General features: G+C 44.0%; 1 protein-coding gene across 1 annotated transcript in view; it reads left to right on the forward strand.

Moving 5' to 3' along the window:
• The window catches only part of LOC102738984 (ferritin light chain-like), a 3,599-nt gene extending 3,259 nt beyond the window's left edge, over positions 1-340 (forward strand). The window contains exon 3 of the mRNA XM_081797280.1: positions 11-340. Within this exon, the coding sequence (XP_081653406.1) occupies positions 11-340 (330 nt within the window). The remainder of the gene's footprint in view (positions 1-10) is intronic.
• The last annotated feature ends 18,250 nt before the right edge of the window (positions 341-18,590 follow it).

Here is an 18,590-nt window from a genome sequence, read left to right on the forward strand (position 1 = left end):
TCTCTTGAAGATGCAAAATCAGCGAGGAGGCTGTGCTTTCTCCCAGGATGTGCAGAAGCGGTCCCAAGAGGAGTGTTGGAAAACCCTGGACACCACGGACGCCGCCCCGGTTCTGGAGAGGAACCCGAACCAGGCAGGTCTGGATCTGCACGCCCTGGGTTCTGCACACACAGGCCCCCATCTCTGTGACTTGCTGGAGAACCACAATGAGAAAGTAATCAAGAAGATGTGCCGCCACCTAACTCACCTCCACAGGCCGGCTGGCCCCCAGGCTGGGCTGGGCGAGGATCTCTTGGAGAGGCTCACCCTCGAACACGATGAGGGGCCCAGCAGCCTTTGAGGGGCCCCTCTGGCGTCCCTCCCACCCAGGTGCCAGGGCTGGTACCAGCCTCTCCCTGAAGCCACGAGGCAGCTTTTTAGCCACCCTGGAGCCCTCTCGATCCCAGGCGGGGAGCCACCTGGACCAAATGGAAACAATAAAGCTTTTTTGCAGCAAAAAGAAAGAAAAATTCGTTTCCAGTCTTAACCATTCTTTTGCTTAGCCCTCTATAGATTTTTTTTTTTTATTTTGGCCATATTTTTTCTTTTTTAATTTCCCAAACAATATCTTGTTCTTTTATTACTCTTCTTTCCATAGCAGCCTGTTCTTTGTGGATGCAGTGACTTAGATGAGTTAGCTCTGTTTTATTTTGATAATTCTTACTGAAGTATCTCAGGCCTTAATTATGCTGTTTTTCACCTTAAAGATTTTATTTATATGAGAGAGAGAGAGCATGAGCGGGTGGAGGGGCAGAAGGAGCAGACTCCCCGCTGAGCAGGCAGCCTGACCTTGGGCTCAGTCCCAGGACCCTGGCATCATGACCTCAGCCGAAGGCAGATGCTTAACCAACTGAGCCACCCAGCGCCTGTTTTTCACCTTAATTTTCATGGAAGAGAAAACTAAATGATCCTTGGCCACTTCTGTGAATGAATGTACTGAACTGACTCGTATAAGTTCCTGGGAAGGGTTTCTTTTCAAGGCTGTTGGCCCCAAAGACTACTTCTCTGCATTGGAAGGCTGAGTGCGGGTCTGTGTAAGTAGTGTCCTGTTTAGGCCCATATCCTTTCAGGGATTGAGCAGGTAGACTGGACCCCAGATGCTGGAGCTGCCTTTTCTCCTTTTTGCTTTGGGTCTGTTTCAGGGTGTTCTACTCAGCTTCCCCTCCTACCCTGAACACTATCTGCTCAGTTTAGGGAACATTTCTTGGCATGTAAGCATCTGAGCCTATGATCACCCAACTGTGTGTGTGTGTGCGTTTGGAGGGGTTGGTCCAGCTGTTGTGCAGCCAGGCCCCCAGTAAGTCATCCCCATCGTCTTCTCCAAGCTGGGAGCCTTTGTGGGGCTCCCCTGGGAAGGCCAGCCCCGTATCCCTGCAGTGTTCCCTCGTTCATGTTCTGGGCTGTCCTCCCCTTACCCAGTTTGTCCAATAATACAGTTGCGTATATTTCCTATCTTTCTGTTGATGGTAACATCCTTGTTGCCAGTGCTGCCTGGGTTTCTTCATTTTTATATCCCTTTATTGTCATTTCAAGGTGATTTTAGTAGGAGGTGGAGGCCAGCACTTATGACTGCCCCCTCTCCTGAACTGGGCCAGGAGGCCCCAGCCCTCGTCATTCTCGTCATTCCTGACCTCTGTAGCATTTCGCCACATTAACCTCCTCCCCTCGACACAGTCCCCTCTGTGCTGTGACATGGTGCCCCTTGTCCTCCCTGTTTGTTAATCTGCTGGTGGTGACAGCTGAAACTGGCCTGGAAGGGCCTGGGGGCAGAGCTGTTTGCCTCTACCTTAGGCTTCATGCAGCCCTCTCTGCAAAGCTCCGTAGCCAGGGAGGTGACCTTGGAAGGGGGCTCTGGGTTTCATTTGCAGACAGCCGACCCTACCCAGGCTGCACCCCTTCAGCTGCCAAAAATTCCTGAGTGGGTGCAAAGTGATCAAGCCCTCCCAGCCTCACTTGGCCCCACCCAAAATGTCCTTGGACACTAGAGGAAGGCCCAGCCCTCGCCTCCTTTGAATCAATAACCCCCTGGGCTCTGCCTCCTCTTGTTCTGGGGTCAGAATTCCTTTGTCCACGTGTCCCATCTCCTTGCAAAATGTGGCATAAGGATGAGGTGTTAACTAATCACTGGATAATTTGTTTCCAGTCTGTGGGGTGGACGGAAGGGAATGAAAACAGAACTGTGCTGGCTCAGCACAAAGACAGCCAAGGGGCAGGCTTGCAGGGGCCTAGCAGGAGACCTAACTGGGCAGATGCCCAGCAGGCAGATGACATGCGCCAAGGTCCCGGACGCACAGTGACAAGGTGCAAGTCCCGCCTGTTTTGCTCCCTGGAAACTTGAGGACCAAAGTGTCTGCTCCTGGAGCTGCAGTCAGCCCAGAGGCCAGGGCTAAGGATTCTCAGCAGCAACCTCCGAACTGCTGTTGCCAGCCTGGTTGGTGAGATGGGAGAAACCCAGGGAAGCACAAAGAAAGGTAAAGAAGATAATCAAACGTAGGCAGACCCCAACCGCTTAGACAGCAAAAGTGTCACACTGGTTTTTCCTCTGTGGGATATGAGAAAGGAGTGGTGGACATTGAGGGATGAAGTTGTCGAGCTTGAAGTTGGTGGGAAATGCCTTTATTTATTTGATTGTGAAAGCCTCCAAAAGTGAGTCACCATGGAAGGAATGAAGAAGGGGGGCTGTGATGCACTGTCAAGAAAGCTGAGAACTTTCTCACTCCCTGAGTCCTGCTGCGTTGAAGAATAAGACAGAAGATGCAGAACAACTTCATTGTGAGCCCGCTGGTGCACGAGGCTGGGGAGGAGCATTCCATGGTTGGAGGCAGCCCATCTTGCGGTCACACCTCCAGAAACTGCAGAAAAGCTTATTGAAATGGGTGCTGGTACAGTCCCTGCACCTGAGGACCCACTTAACAAAAAGGGGCTATTAGAGCAGTAAAATCCCAGCTGTGGTGAATTTCTTAACAATACGACAGACAAAAATCTCTCTGCCTTATCCAAGGTCTGGGCATTTTTCACTGCTGGTAGACCAATTCTCTAAAGTTACTCTTCTGAGGGGGATTGCTTTGTTTGGAGAAATCTCGCACTTAGAAAACTTTAAATTCAAAAATAAGTAAAAATTTTAAATTTTGAATTAATTTTTGACTTACTGCCAAGTTGTAGTACTGGGAGTACCCATCTCCCCCCACCCAGCTTTCCCTGACCATGTTGCCGTGGTCACAGTCAGCACTGGACAAACCAACAACAGGGAATCAACATTCTATTGCCTACACTATTTTCTGTTCCCGGATCCTGTTCAAGGTCCCACATGGCAAGGAGTTATTTTTCCTTGGACTCCTCCAATCTGTTGCGGTTTCTTCACATTTCCTAGCCTTTTATGACTTTAATACTTTTGAAGAGTGCTTTTGAAGAGTTGAATGTCCTTCGTTTTGGGTTTGTCCGATGTTTCCTCACGATTAGAATGAGGTTGTGTATTTTGGGCAAGAATACCACAGAAGTGATGTATTGTCCTCGGTGCATCACGGTGGGGGTTTATGGTGCCAATAATGTCCTATTCCTGGTGACTTTTCACATGTTGACTGGGTTTCTCCTCTGTAAGTTACTATCTTTCTCTTTGTAGTTAAAAAATATCTTGGGGAACATTTGTACATTTAAAAGTTTGTATATTTAAAACGTACAAGTAATTAAATTAAGTTCACACATGTGAAGTGCTTAGAGCCTGGCATGTAGTAAGTGCTCAGTGAATTGTGGCTGTTGCTTATTTCATCATCAGTGTTGCTCCCTCTGTCCCTGTTCTTTCTCTGGTTTTCCTCCTCTGGTGTTGGCCACTGTTACTGTTCCCTCATTATCCTCTTCATCCCATGCTGATCCACCTCTTGTTGGTCACTTCCTACCGTGCGGTTGGCACTGTCATTCAAAATATCTGAAGCTTTGGGACGCCTTGGGTGCTCAGCCGGTTTAAGCGTCTGACTCTAGGTTTTGGCTCAGATTGTGATCTCAGGGCCATGAGATCAAGCCCGGCTTCGGGCTCTGCGCTCGGTGCAGAGTCTGATTCTCTCTCTCCCTCTGCCCCTCCCACTTGTGCTCTCTCTCTAAAACAAATAAATACATCTTTTAAGAAAGTATCTGAGGGATACCTAGGTGGCTCAGATGGTTAGGCATCTGCCTTCAGCTCGGGTCATGATCCCACGGTCCTGGGATCGAGCCCCGCATCGGGCTCCCTGCTCCTGAGGGAGCCTGCTTCTCCCTCTCCCACTCCCCCTTCTTGTGTTCTCTCTCTTGCTGTGTCTCTCTCTGTCAAATAAATAAATAAAATCTTTAAAAAAAAAAAAGTATCTGAGGCTTCAAGAAGGGTACAGAGGGCTGAATGCTCCTCAGCACGTGGGGATCAGGTTGGAGCGAGAGCCTACCATTACTCCAGGGTAAGGGCAAAGCCCCTGGGCTGACAGGAGGAAGGGTTCATCTGTCTTCGAAGAATGTGTTTACCTCTTCTTCTTTTTCTTTTTTTTAAGATTTATTTATTTGAGAGAGAGAGCATGAGCAGGAGGGGCAGAGGGAGAGAGAGAGAATTTCAAGCCAACTCCGTGCTGAGCACAGAGCCTATCACAGGCTGAGATCAAGACCTGAGCCAAAACCCAGAGTCAGCGGCTTAACTGACTGTGCCATCCAGGCACCCCCAAAATGTGTTTACTTCTGAGGTAATCATAGTTGGGGGGGAAAGCTGTCCCATACCCTTGTGGTGGGAGTCTGGACCAGAACCTGAGGACCCACAGTCACTCTCCTAATGGGCCTGGAATGGGCCAGAGGTGGACCTCCTCCTGTAGAAGGTGGTGGAGTTTTCTCCAATGAGGGGGGAGATTGCAGCACTGGGCAACTTTAGGGGTCCCACCAGAGAAGGAGAGTCACGTCAGGGGTGGAAAAGAGCACCAAAGTCTGCCCTTTCTTCCCACACTGGGCAAGGATACCCAAGTTAAAGTAACCTTGTTGCCTCTACATGAGAATGGTCAGGAGATGCCAGGGTGCTCAAGGACAGCCTGTTACCGATGACTTTTCAGGAGGTTCCTTGTCCTACTCTAGCACACAGCGCTTTATTTACAGAATGGCTGTTCTTGGCAGCTTTCTGGGCCTTCCAGACGCTTCCTCTACTTTTAGAGCATTTAGGCTCTATTTTTACTCCGAGAGGAGAGATTTCTCATGTTTGAAAACAGCTGCCAGGTAGGGGACTGTTGTGGCTGCTATTTTTGCCTGCCCAGAATGCTTTCACCTGTGCGTCTCCTCCTCGAGACAGACCAAGCCCCAGGACTGGAGGGCTGGGCATGTGACCAAGCAGGGCCTGTCGGAGCCCTCCAGGGCTAGAAGAGAGGAGCCGCTCTTTCTCAGGGTTGCTAAATGGGGCTGACAGAGTTACCCTGCCAGCTCCCTGACTATCTGCACAAAGCTTCCCACTGGCCAAAGAATAAAGGAACATGTGTGGAAGCAGAAAGGGGGGAGTAGAGAGAGCAAAGGTGACACATGGGGGCGTGGAGCCCTGGATCCAGCACCACCCCTGCCTCACCAGCCTTGTGAGCCAAGACACCTCCGTTGTTGCTCAGGTTTGCTGGGCTTGGGTTTCTTAGTCCTGGCTGATACGATGAAAGCCTGGCTCCTTCCCTGAGCTTTAGGTTGAGGCCGGCCGCGAGTGTCTCCAGGTTCCTACCCTGAGACACTGGTAGGCAGCTGGGGATGGGAGTTGATAGACTTGTCTTAGGACAAAGAATTTGGGTAGACTCAGGAAGCAGGGGAGTCCTTCCTTTCTCCCAGGGTATATTCAGTGTAGGTCTGGAGATCCCCAGACGAGACAGTTTACAGCTTCTCTTTCAGGTTCAGTTTGATAGGTTCTGTTTGTGTTTGCTCTGATGACACATGAAGAGCCAACAACAACAAAAGGTAGACGGGTGTGTCTGTGTGTGTTTGCATGGGTAAAATCCCGTTCCTTGGGAGAAAATGCTGGTGGTGTGGGAAAGGATTGGGCAGGGGGAGGTGCTTAGCTGCCCATGCAACCTGAGTGTGGGGTGTGGGTCCCCTGTGTGGGGTCCTATGGTCAAGGGAAGGAGTGCCTGGGTCCAGACCCTGGCTCCTCCATAGTGGGGTAGTGAATAGCCGGGCGCAGCTGTGAGGGGGAAGGCGGATGGATGCTCATTAGGAAGTTCTGCGCTCCAAGCTGCCCAGGACTCTCCCAGGCCTGAGCCAGCTGGGGCCCAGCAGCACAGCTGCAAAGGTTGGGACAGCCAAAGGACAATGCTTTCATAATCAAGTGATCATTCTTTTAAAAATGCTCTTGGTATTGGCAGACATGGGGAGGTGGGACCTCCGTGCCTCACTGGGGAAAGGGTTGGGGGTCCGTCTGTGTGTCGAGCACTCAGCTGCAGAGGGGGATGTTCTGTGAGCCTGAACACTGCAATCCACCTATCCCAGTCCTGGTTTGTTCCTCCAGTTGGCCAAAGAGGAAAGTGAGGCTTGAGAATTTATGTCAGCCCAAATTCACACAACTAGCAAGTGGGCAGCCAGCATTTATACTTGGGGTCTCTGACTCCGAAGCCCCAGAGCTTTATTCCACTGCGGGACTGTCTGCCTGGGCCTTCCAGAAGATGATTTGGGAGGCTATCATGACCACCAAAGCGCCGCTGGTACTGTGGTATTTCTGCCAGTCCTTTGACCCTGCTGTCCAGGGACTTTTGCCTCCATCAGCTGCTTCACTCAGGCTTTGTCATCCCAAAGTCTGATCCACACCCCGCCCTGGTGACTCACTATGCAAAGCCTGCTGTTCTACTCACAGACTTGCCTGTTTGTGGAAGGTTTGTGGCCACTGAGAAGAAGTGTTATTAGGTGAGAAAACTGAGACCCACAGAGCATGTGGCCTTTTAATTTCAGAAAAGCTGTGAAAGGTAAAGCAGGACAGTGATTGCCTAGGGCTTGGAGGTGCTGCTGGAGGGAAATGGGGCATGTCTACTAAGGAGTGTGGGATTTCTTTTGGGGATGACGAAAATGATCTAAAATCATTGTGATAATTGTTGCACAACTCTGTGGATATGCTAAAAAACCATTGACTTTGTACACTTTAAATAGGTGAATTGTATGGTGTTTGAGTTATATCTCAAGAAACTTATCTAAAAATAAAATTTCACTGAATCTAAGGGGAAAAAATGGTAAGGCAGAGACTCAGTTCCAATTCTTGCAAAGAAACAGACCAAATCAATCCATTCTGAGCTCCCCCCAATACCAGTAAAAGACAAGACCTTCACATTAGGCTACACTGGATTTACTGCCCACTAGGAGTGTCCTTTTAATGCTTTCCCCCTGCAGGCGGGGGCCTTCCCTGAATTGTCCATATACTCCTTCCCAGTGCTGGTGATAAAATAAAGGCCTAAGGGCTTTCCTGATGCTGAAATTCCATAATTCTGATCCCATGATGCCATGAGACCCCTGCCTGTCTGTGAACTAGTTGTGTGGAATTGGGGTGCATTCTGGGCAAAGGGTTGTAGTTCACTGGGCATGGTCAGTTTGCTGCCCTGCCATCTGTCACCTGTTGGACTAGGTGGTCAGGGTAGAGGCCAGTTCTGTCTTATCCGTCTGGAGCTCCTAGTGCCTGCTGTCTTGTTACTCCCTTTGTCTTCAAAGCACTGGTTTCTTTGCTTGCATATTGTCTCCCACCAACTGAAGTAATAGTTCTAATAGGGCAGAGGAGTGACTGCCCTTTTCACCTCTGTACCTTACCCATGATAGGAGCTCAGGAAGTAGTTGTTGAATGAATGCATAAATGCAGAGAATATTTAAGGGAGAAGTATGTGATTGAATAGGCAGTGGTTTCAGATTTCCAAAGTGTTTTTCCTAAGGTTTTGTACTAACCAGATTGGCTGATTTAATTTGAATTTAATCTTTGTTTTTTCCACTCAGTTTTCTTGGGATGAAAAGTTCTTGAAGGGCAGGTATCTGTTGTGTTCACCTCTATACCTTTCCATAATAGGAGCTCAGTAGAGAGTTGTTGGCTGAATGAATAGATGAACATGGTAATATTCATTGAAAGCTAGAGGGGCGCTCTGAAGGTCTCCAGAGAGAGGAGGAAGAAAAAGCAGGGAAGTGTTTGCTCCACATAGGTGCTAACTCTTTACTATGTTCTTTCTGTCTGTCGTATCTCAGCCTCTTACTGGACCAACTGTCTATGCAGAGATAACCTGAGGACAGGTAAACACCCTGCCATAGGTGCTGGCCACTTACCTAAAGGACTACCTGAATTTCTTCTCGTCCAGCTCCCATGTGCCTCTGTTCTTGGCTTTGATATCTGTCCCAGTCTTGCATTTACTGACTCATTTTGAGATCTGAATCTCAGCGTGAGCCATTTGGACTGGAGTCTGGCATTCCATCCCCACCACTTCCTGTGTCTAGAGTGTATAAGAGTCACTCCTACTTCCCGCCACACCCTGTAGGCCAACCAGGCAGCTTGTGTCCTGCCTGGTGTCCCTGCCAGTGGAGGGAGACTGAAAATTATTCTAGAGACCAGCTCACTTCATGGAGTCTCCAAGTGTCTAAACTTAGTGACTTGCTTGTAACCAATAGAGGACAGCAAACATAATGAGACGTCACTTCCATGTCACAAAATGATTGTGACTCCTGTCATGTTAGCAAACTCTCTCTTTTCTAGTTTTAATGAAGCCAGCTGCTATGTTGCAAAGAGCTATGTGGCAAGGAACTGAGGGTGGTCTCTGGCCATCTACCAACTAGGAAGTGAGGCTACTCATCTAAGAGTCCTCAAGGAAGTGAATCTTGCCAACAACCACATGAATGACTTAGCAGCCACTCTTACCCCAGTTGAGTCTTCAGATGAGACTGCAGAACCTAGGCCAACATCTTGACTGCAGTCTTGTGAGAGACCATGAAGCAGAGGACCCAAATGAGCTGTGTCTGGATTCCTGACCCTCAGAAACTGAGATAATAAATGTATGTGTTTGAAAGCACTAAGTTTTGGTATAATTTGTTACTCAAGAGGAGATAATTAATATAGTGTGTATGTGGTTTTTGTTTTATGCTCTCCCCCAAGAGATGAATGTATTATGAAACTAGAGAAACTTAAGTTTCTGGGCTCCTCCCTTGCATAAGCCCCTTGCATGGCCCTGGGAGAGTCCCTAGCAATGTGTTCATGGGGTCGTACGTTTTTGTAAGATTTGCAGAAAACTTTTTAACTGCAGTCAGTTAGGGCTTGGTGCCCCTTACTACTTTAGCTTCCCCTCCCTCATACTTCCTCTTGAGTCTGGTGGTGTGGGAATGGCTGGGGTATTTTGAGGAGTTGGCTAAGGGAAAGTTGACTTGGAGGTACCATTAGTGGAATTTAGGGGCATACATTCACCTGATTTACAGTCGTTTCTGTGTAAAGTCATGTTGTTGCTAGCAAAGTTTCACAGGCTGGTACTTGGCAGAGTTAGGATTCATTCCAAGTTTCATCTCATGGACTTAACACCAGACTACGTTGGCTTTCTTATTCTCAGTGATTCATCAGAGGCTTTGATTCTTACACTTAAAGACATGAGAGTCTGTCCTCAGATATTTGCTTTGTTTGACACTATTTTCCACTTTCCGGCCTGGTCTTACACCCTAGTCTTTATTACCCATCACCACTATCCATGTACCCTTTGCTTCATCCATGGAATTCTTGTCTTTTCTGGGCCTGCTTGTGCTCAGACTGCTCTCGAGCCTGAAATGGCATCTCCCAAGCACATCTATATACATTCTTACTAAGTTTTTGCTGTCCTGATATAAAACATTGGCATAACATAAAAGGATATATAGCTCATAATAAGCCACTATGAAAATATTGGTGGCAAACTGGATAGTGAGTGTAGTCAATTTGAAGAATAAGATGAGTCACTGAACAAGAAAACTTGAAAGTCCCTGAAATTATATATAGCTCCTATACGAAATGAACTTGACAGTGTTCCCCAAATTTGGGAAAAATCCAACAATATACATATTACAACTAATGAATTGTGAAGCTGAGCTGGAGAAGTTGAAAGAGACTTTTCTCAACTGTCAATGAAAAGCAAGTTTTGTTCAAACATGGTAGAGGAAAGACTAAATTATCCTTCTGTTTTTTCTATAAAAAATTATTTCACAAATTTATTGTTATATGAAGGAGCAACCAGAGAGTGTGTGGGCCAGAAAATGTAGGGAAAAAGTATTAAAGAGATACATCTGTTTAAGAAAATATGTAATTTTTCTGGGTTTCATGATCCTTGTATTTCTAAAGTTTATATAGTTTTTAATTTGTTGTGATTTACTTCCTTATTTTAAGAAAAAAATTTGTGTGTATTTGGAGTTTTGTATTCTTTCTCTTAGAGGCCCACAAAATTGCATAAGCTTCAGGATCCATTGAGCCTGGATCTACTCCACTTCCCATCAAGTAGGAAAAAAATTCCTTGATGCAGAGATCAGAATTCCTTCTTCCTACTTTTCTACCTCTGAGTCCAGCTATATCTTACATATCCTTAGTAGGGCTCAATGATTTTTTCTAGGTTTCATTCAACTGAAAATGTTGTGGTTTTGAGGAGAGAAGGCAAAAGGGACACATGATCAAAAAAGTCTTCCGTCTGAAGGGTGGTTGGATGGAGGGGAAAGTACGGAAGTTCTTTGTGAATTGAGAACCTTGGGTGGAAGTCATATTCAGAGACACTTCAATTAATTGAGAGAAACACTAATAGCTGACCATATATCGAGGATCCTGCCTGGGCAGGCAGGTGGATTTCATCCGAAGTCTTCTCTTTCAGCACCTGGGTGGTGATGGCAACAGTTCAGGCCCGACTGGAGGATCTGGTACCTGGAGATTGGACTTGCCAGTGGGGCAGGGTGGAGACTGGGTGGCAGACCCTAGCGTAAGTCTGGTCCAGCACGCAGACTGCTGGCCCTTGATTAGTGTCAGGGAGACCTTGTAAGGAGTAGCAGAGGGGAATCTGGTGTGGGAAATGTGGAGAAGGCTACTGGTCTAACTTGGTCACTATGACAGATTTGAGGCTCCAGGTAAAACAGAAGGCTGGCCTGGAGGAAGGTATTGTGCTGAAAGGAGCAAAGTCAAATGTCAGACTCTGAGGCAACCAGATGGGGAATCCTGTGGTTCAAGAGCAGCTTGCAGGCCTGATGTGTGGTGTTGTTGACAATACAAGTTCCTACTGACACTTAGGAGGCTTTCCAGCTATTGGTCTCCTGACAGCTATGACCGGGTAACCATGGCCACATAGTGCATAAAATCTCATTTAAAGAGTTCAGCATTCTGAAATTTCAGTTATTTACTGGTTGCTCTATGTGGCAGTTCCTTCTTCCTTAACATAAGGACAGCTGCTTGAGGCCATCAGGAACAGTAGGTTTAAGGGGCGTCTGGGTGGCTTAGTCAGTTAATCGTCTGCCTTCGGCACCTTTGGCTCAGGTCATGATCCCAGGGTCCTGGGATTGAGCCCCGCATCGGGCTTCCTGCTCAGTGGGGAGCCTGCTTCTCCCTCTCTTGCTCCCCCTGCTTGTGTTCTCTGCCAAATAAATAAATAAAATGTTAAAAAAAGAAACAATATGTTTAAGAGGAAGGCGGTATCCTTAATCTGATCTTTGTCATTATGCTGGCTCTCATGCTTTTTATGCTGGCTGAGAAATACTAATAGGAAACTCTTGAGAAAGGCTGGGGGCCCCAGGCATTTTCTGACTCTCAGTCCCAATGCAGATTGCCGATCACAGGCTGAGAAAGCCTCTTACAGCAGGGCTCCCCGCTGTGCTTGGAGCCTGCTTAGGATTCTCTCTCTCTCCCTCTCCCTCTGCCCCCCCATCCCACCACATGCATGCTCTCTATTTCTCTTAAAAAAAAAAAAAAGTCAGATTAGTTATCAAAATAAGACCAAACGATATGCTGCCTACATGAAACACAAATATAAAGTTACTTAGCGGGGCACCTGGGTGGCTCAGTTGGTTAAGCATCTGCCTTCAGCTCAGGTCATGATCTCAGGGTCCTGGGATCCAGCCCCGCCTTGGACTCCCTGCTCAGCAGGGAGTCTGCTTCTCCCTCTGCCTCTGCCCCTCCCCCTGCTTGTGCTCTCTGTTTCTCAAATAAATAAATAAAATCTTAAAAAAAAAAAAACCTCAAGGCTTTAAAAAAAAGAAAATAAAATTACTTAGGGTAAAAGTAAAAGAATGGAAAAATATATACATGCATATTCTAGTCAGAAGAAAGCTGGGGTGGCTATATTAATATCAGACAAAGTTGATTTCATAGAGATAAAGTCATTTTATAGTGACAAAGTGGTCAATTCATCAAGAAGATATAAAAATCATAAATGTTTATGTGCCTAACAGATCTTCATTTTTTTTTTGAAGATTTTATTTATTTATTTGACAGAGAGAGACATAGTGAGAGAGGGAACACAAGCAGGGGGAGAAGCAGGCTTCCCGCGGAGCAGGGAGCCCGAAGCGGGGCTCAATCCCAGGACCCTGGGATCATGACCTGAGCCAAGGCAGATGCTTAACAACTGAGCCACCCAGGCACCCTGTGCCTAACAGATCTTCAAAATACATAAAGCAAAGACTAAAGCAAGGAGGAATAAACAAATTCACAAGTATGGTTGAAGATCTCATTACCCATCCTTCCACAATTGATAGGACAGGAAGATAGAACATCCTAAAGGATTTAGAAGATTTGAATAACATTATCAATGAAGTTGACTTAAAACATTCCACCCAACAAGAGCAAAACACACATTTTCTTTTTTTTTTTTTATTCAAGTATAATTAACATACAGTGTTATGTTAGTTTTAGGTGTACAATATAATGATTCAACACCTCTATACATTACTCCATGCTCATCACAAGTGTATTTTTAATTCCTTTCACCTATTTGACCCATCCCTCCACCTATCTCCCCTCTGGTAACCAGTAGTTTGTTCTCTATATTTAAGAGTTTGTTTTTTTGTTTGTTTCTTTTTATCATTGTTTGTTTTGTTTCTTAAATTCCACATATGAGTGAAATCATATGCTGTTTGTCTTTCTCTGATTGACTTATTTCACAGCATTATACGCTCTAGATCCATCCCTATTGTTGCAAATGGCAAGATTTCATTCTTTTTTTACAGCTGAGTAATATTCCATTGTATGTATATACCACTTCTTTATCGATTCATCTATAGATGGACCTTGGGCTGCTTCCATATCTTGACTATTATAAATAAGGCTTCAGTAAACATAGGAGTGCATATGTCTTTTTGAATTAATGTTTTTGTTTTCTTTGGGTAAATACCCAGTAGTGGAATTACTGGATCATATGGTAATTCTATTTTTAATTTTTTGAGGAGCCTCCATGCTGTTTTCCACAGTGGCTACACCAGCTTGCATTCCCACCAACAGTGCACGACGGTTCCTTCTTCTTCATATCCTGGCCAACACTTATTTCTTGTCTTTTTGATTCTAGCCATTCTGACAAGTGTGAGGTGATATCTCATTGTGGTTTTGATTTATATTTCCCTGATGATTAGTGATGTTGAGCATCTTTTCTTGTGTCTATTGGCCATCTGTATGTCTTCTTTGGAGAAATGTCTGTTCATGTCTTCTGCTCATTTTTTAATTGGATTATTTGTCTTGTGTTCAGTTGTATAAGTTATTTATATATTTTGGATATTAACTTCTTATCAGATATATCATTGGCAAATATTTTCTCCCATTCAGTGGGTTGCCTTTTTGTTTTGTTGATGATTTCCTTCTCTGTGTGAAAGCTTTCTATTTTGGTATAGACACAATAGTTTAATTTTGCTTTTGTTTCCCTTACCAAAGGAGACATATCTAGAAAAATGTTTCTATGGCAGGTATCCAAGAGATTACTGCCTATGTTTTCTTCTAGGAATTTTATGGTCTCACATTTAGGTCTTTAATCCATTTTGAGTTTATTTTTGTATACGGTGTAAGAAAACAAAACATACATTTTCAAGTGCACATGGAAAATTTACCAAGGTAGGCCATATTTGGGGCCATAAAACAAGTCTTAATAAGTTTTATAAGATTAAAGTCATACTAAGTATCTTCTCTGGTTATAATGGAATTAAATTGGAAATCAATTACAGACCTCTGGAAAAATTCTCAAATACTTATAAACTAAATAACATACTTCTAAATAAGCCATAGGTAATAGGAGAAATTAAAAGGGACATTAGAAAGTCTTCTTTGAACTGAGTGAAAATGAAAACATGACAGAATTTGTGGGATGTTGCAAAAGGAGCGGTAGGGGGAAATTTGTAGCATTAAATGCCCATAGTAGAATAAAAGAGAGGTCTCAAATCGATGACCTCGGTATCCACCTTAAGAAACTAGAAAAATGAGACAAATTAAACTAAAGGAAGCAAAAGAAAGGAAATAATGAAGATCAAGGCATAAATAAATGAAATGGAAAACAATAGAGAAAATCATTGAAATCAAAAGCTGGTTATTAGAGATCAATAATATTGATAAACCTCCTGCCAGACCATAAAGGAAATAAGATACCAATTACCAATCAGGCATGAAAGAGGTGAAATCACTACCGATTCTGCAGATATTAGCAAGAACATAAGGAAGAATGAACAACTTTATGTCAACAAGTTTGACAACTCAGATGAAAAGGAAAAAATTCTTAAAAGACACAAACTACCAAAGAAGAAATGGATTATCTAATAGCGCTATATCTATTAAATAAATTGAATTTGTAGTTTAAAACCTTCCCACAAAGAAAGATCCAGACCCAGATGGCTTTACTGGTGAATTTTACCAAACATTTAAGGCAGAAATACAACTCCACACAAATTCTTTGAGAAAATTGAAGAGGACGTCACATTTCCCAACTTATTTTATGAGATCAACATTATTCTAAGATCAAAACTGGGCAAAGACATTACAAGAAAACTACAGACCAGTATTCACCATGATGATAGGTGCAAACATTCTAAATAAAATTTTAACAAATTGATCCAACAGTACCTAAAAACGGTAAGTATAACCAAATAGGGTTTATTCCAGGATTGCAAAATTGGTTAACATTAATAAATGAATCAACGTTAAGTCACCATATTAACAAATTAAAACAGAAGAACAGTATGATTATCTTAATAGATAATCTCTCAAGACAAAAACATTTAATTAACAAAGAAAGATGGCAAAAGGGAGACAAGACCTTGAGGTCTTGGGTCCTGTGCTATTACCACACCTGCCTGACCAAAATCAGCCCCAGGGCCACCCAAACCCCTGCACGGGGTGGATCCTCAAAGTGCATTGCCTGTCTTTGGGGACTTGGAAGGGGGCTTATGGTTGGTTTGAGATAAGTGGAGATTGGTGGACTGTTCCCCGAACTTTATTGCCAAGAAGTTTAAGGTATTTAGGAACTCTAGGAATAAGAAGACTGGAATTCCAGGAATCAAGATACCTTTGGATAATGTGTTCATCCCACTGAAGAGATCCACTCTAATGTGGCCACATTCTGACCCATTGATAACATATCAAGGCCAGCAGATGACAGAATTGCTATTTACCTAGCACTGATTCATTTTTAGTGACATTGTATAAATAGCTACCCTCCACTCCTGGCCAAAGAAGACAGTCTTTGCCTGTTTAAAATGTGAAAGGGGGGCGCCTGGGTGGCTCAGCCGGTTAAGTAGCTGCCTTTGGCTCAGGTCATGATCCTGGGGTCCTGGGATCGAGCCCCATGTCCGGCTTCCTGCTCAGCGGAGAGCCTGCTTCTCCCTCTCCCTCTGCCTACTTGTGCTCTCTATCTCTCTGTCAAATAAATAAATAAAATCTTTTTAAAAAAAATAAAATGTGAAAGGATTTGGTGCAAACATGTGCCCTTTTGTTCTCTCTCAAAGCTGCCAGTGATGGCGGTGGGGGCCTCTTATGTGTCTCTTACCTCTGTGTCCATTACTTCCTATGCCCACACTGCTTTTTCTTTTTTCCTTTTTCTTTTTTTTTTTTAAGATTTTATTTATTTATTTGAGAGGGAGGGAGAGAGAGAAAGAGCACAAGAGAAGGGTGAGGGACAGAGGGAGAAGCAGACTCCCTGCTGAGCAGGGAGCCCTGCACAGGGCTCAATCCTGGGACTCCGGGATCAGGACCCAAGCCAAAGTCAGACACTTAACCAACTGAGCCACCCAGGCGCCCTGCCCACACTGCTTTTTCAGAGAAGTTTTATGTGTGCATATTGGTGTAAGAGCATTTTGTGCATGGTATCAAACTACATCACAGTGAGGTCATGTTTTACTTTCACACCCAGATAAAATGATTTTAAGCTACCCTGCCAGTGTGCCCCAGGTATTTCTGGGAACGCCCAGGGTTTGGTCCCAGATTGTTTGCAGCCAGTCTGTTCATATTCTTCCACTCAGTTTGAAGGAACTTCTGTGGATGGTGTCCTCATGATAACATGATAAATACATACATACTATTTCGGGGGGGGGGGGCCCTTCCACCCCTCTCCACCAGAATGAGGAACAGTTTTCAGGTGAGGAGAATTTTTAAACCATGGTTAAGCAACACACACACACATATCCCAAAACAAACAAACAAAAAAAAGGGAACAAACTCTGAAGAGATAGGACTATGCAAAAGCGTAGATACCCTCTTACATTATAATAAGCAATTTAGCTCAAACATTTCCTGCTTAAAATTTACATAACATTAATGAACTAGGAAGGTGGTTTTCCAAGAACTAAGGGAGATCCAAGTCTTCACCTCCTGCAAAACAGAAAAGTATTCTCAGCTTTGAAATGACAGTTAAAAAATTTTTTTTTGGTTTTCTGCCTTTTCCAAAGCTCTGGGCAGCCTCCTCCAGCAGTCTCTGAAAGAAGGCAGTTCCTCCCAAGCACTTAGTCTGGGCCTGGGAACTCAGCCTGAGGCATCAGCAGAAACTTTGATACCCCTCAGCACCTCCACTGGAGATTCCTACTGCCATCTCCTAGGGCTGCAGGATCTCCATTATTCCAGAATAATCCACTAAAGGAAGTGCCTTTGTGAGATCTGGATGCTTATGCTCAACTCTAGTTGGTAGGGCCAATGTAGAACTCATCCACCTGCTGGGTGTGGCCTGTGATAGGAACTGAAAGCTGCAAAGATGAACAAGGTAGAACAGGATGTCACTCCACAAGGTCTTTACTCATTGCAAAGAGAGATGTCTGCTGATCAGCACTTTAACCATGAAGTTCAACCTAGTCACTAAGAGTGGGACACCTGATATGTGCATTCTGATGAGATACTCTATGACATATAAAGCATCACCTGTGAAACAATTTTACCAAAAAGTTTTAACGTGAATCACCCAACCTCAGTATTTAATAAGAAACACAGGTGGTAGAAGGACACGTTACACTGCATTACACATGCACACACACACACACATACAAACACAATCAGATAGTGGAATATTCTGTAAGACATATATATGGCCTGTACTTTTTAAAAAATAAATATCATAAATAATTAAAATAACTGAGGGATTGGTCTATATTGAAAGAAGCTAAAGAGAAATAATGAAATGTAATGTATAAACCTTGATTAGATCTTAGTTGAATAAAACAAAACAAAATCTAGTTGTAAAAGACATTTTTGGGGGTTGTTGGGGAAATTTGCATTTGAGTTGGATAATGTTAGGAAATTATTTTTATTATTGATAATATTATTATGGTTATGTAGGTGTATGTCCTTATTTTTAGGAGATGCATGCTGAAATAATCAGTGGTGGTGTCTGGATGTACAATTTATTTTCAAATTGTTCAGAAAAAAAAGGCAAAAAATGTTAACAACTAATGAATATAGATGAAATTCATTCTATCTATTTCAACTTTTTGATTCAACTTTTTGACAATTTCCATAATAACATTTGAAGAAAAAGGGAATATAACATTATCCCCTCAAAGTTTTCTTTCATTCCTTATGTACTAAGTTTTTTGGTTTTTAATATATCGTTTGTTGTTATTGTTACTGCTATCAAGAATAGCTACTGGAGGGGAAGCAGCAGGAGCTAGTGTTCTATGGAAAAGTGCAGTTACATTCTCAGGTCCATCTGGTTTAACCCTTAGGTGGTGTAGGGCAGGGAAGAAAACCTTTTCCTTCTACTCTTCTAGGTTCTTGGCTGGGGCCTCTGTTATGAAAGACTGATGCACAAAAGAAAAACAAACCCAGGTTTATTAACATGTGTATCTCATATATATGGGAGAAACTCAGGGAAGAATAACTCAAAGAGGTGGTGAGAACTTGAGCTGAAATACCATCTTTAGCTAAAACAAAGGAAGTGTGGGGAGGCAATTTATGGTAAAGTGACCAGGAAGAGTACAGTCACAAGTGTAAGGTTTATTAATATAGATTTAAGGCAGTGCCTTCTCTATTGGTAAGTCTCTTGTGATCTAAAGTCTTCCTTCTCTTTCTGGTACACCCTTACAAATGGAGATTTCCTTTATAAATGTAAATTTCCCCTATAAAATGGTAACTTCTACCCTGCTTTCAGAGCTTCTTCTGTATCTGCTGTTTATCAAAAAACACAAGCTCA

Source organism: Leptonychotes weddellii, chromosome 10, assembly GCF_054177405.1.
Source record: "Leptonychotes weddellii isolate Sample4059 chromosome 10, ASM5417740v2, whole genome shotgun sequence".
Classification (NCBI taxonomy): Eukaryota; Metazoa; Chordata; class Mammalia; order Carnivora; family Phocidae; genus Leptonychotes; species Leptonychotes weddellii.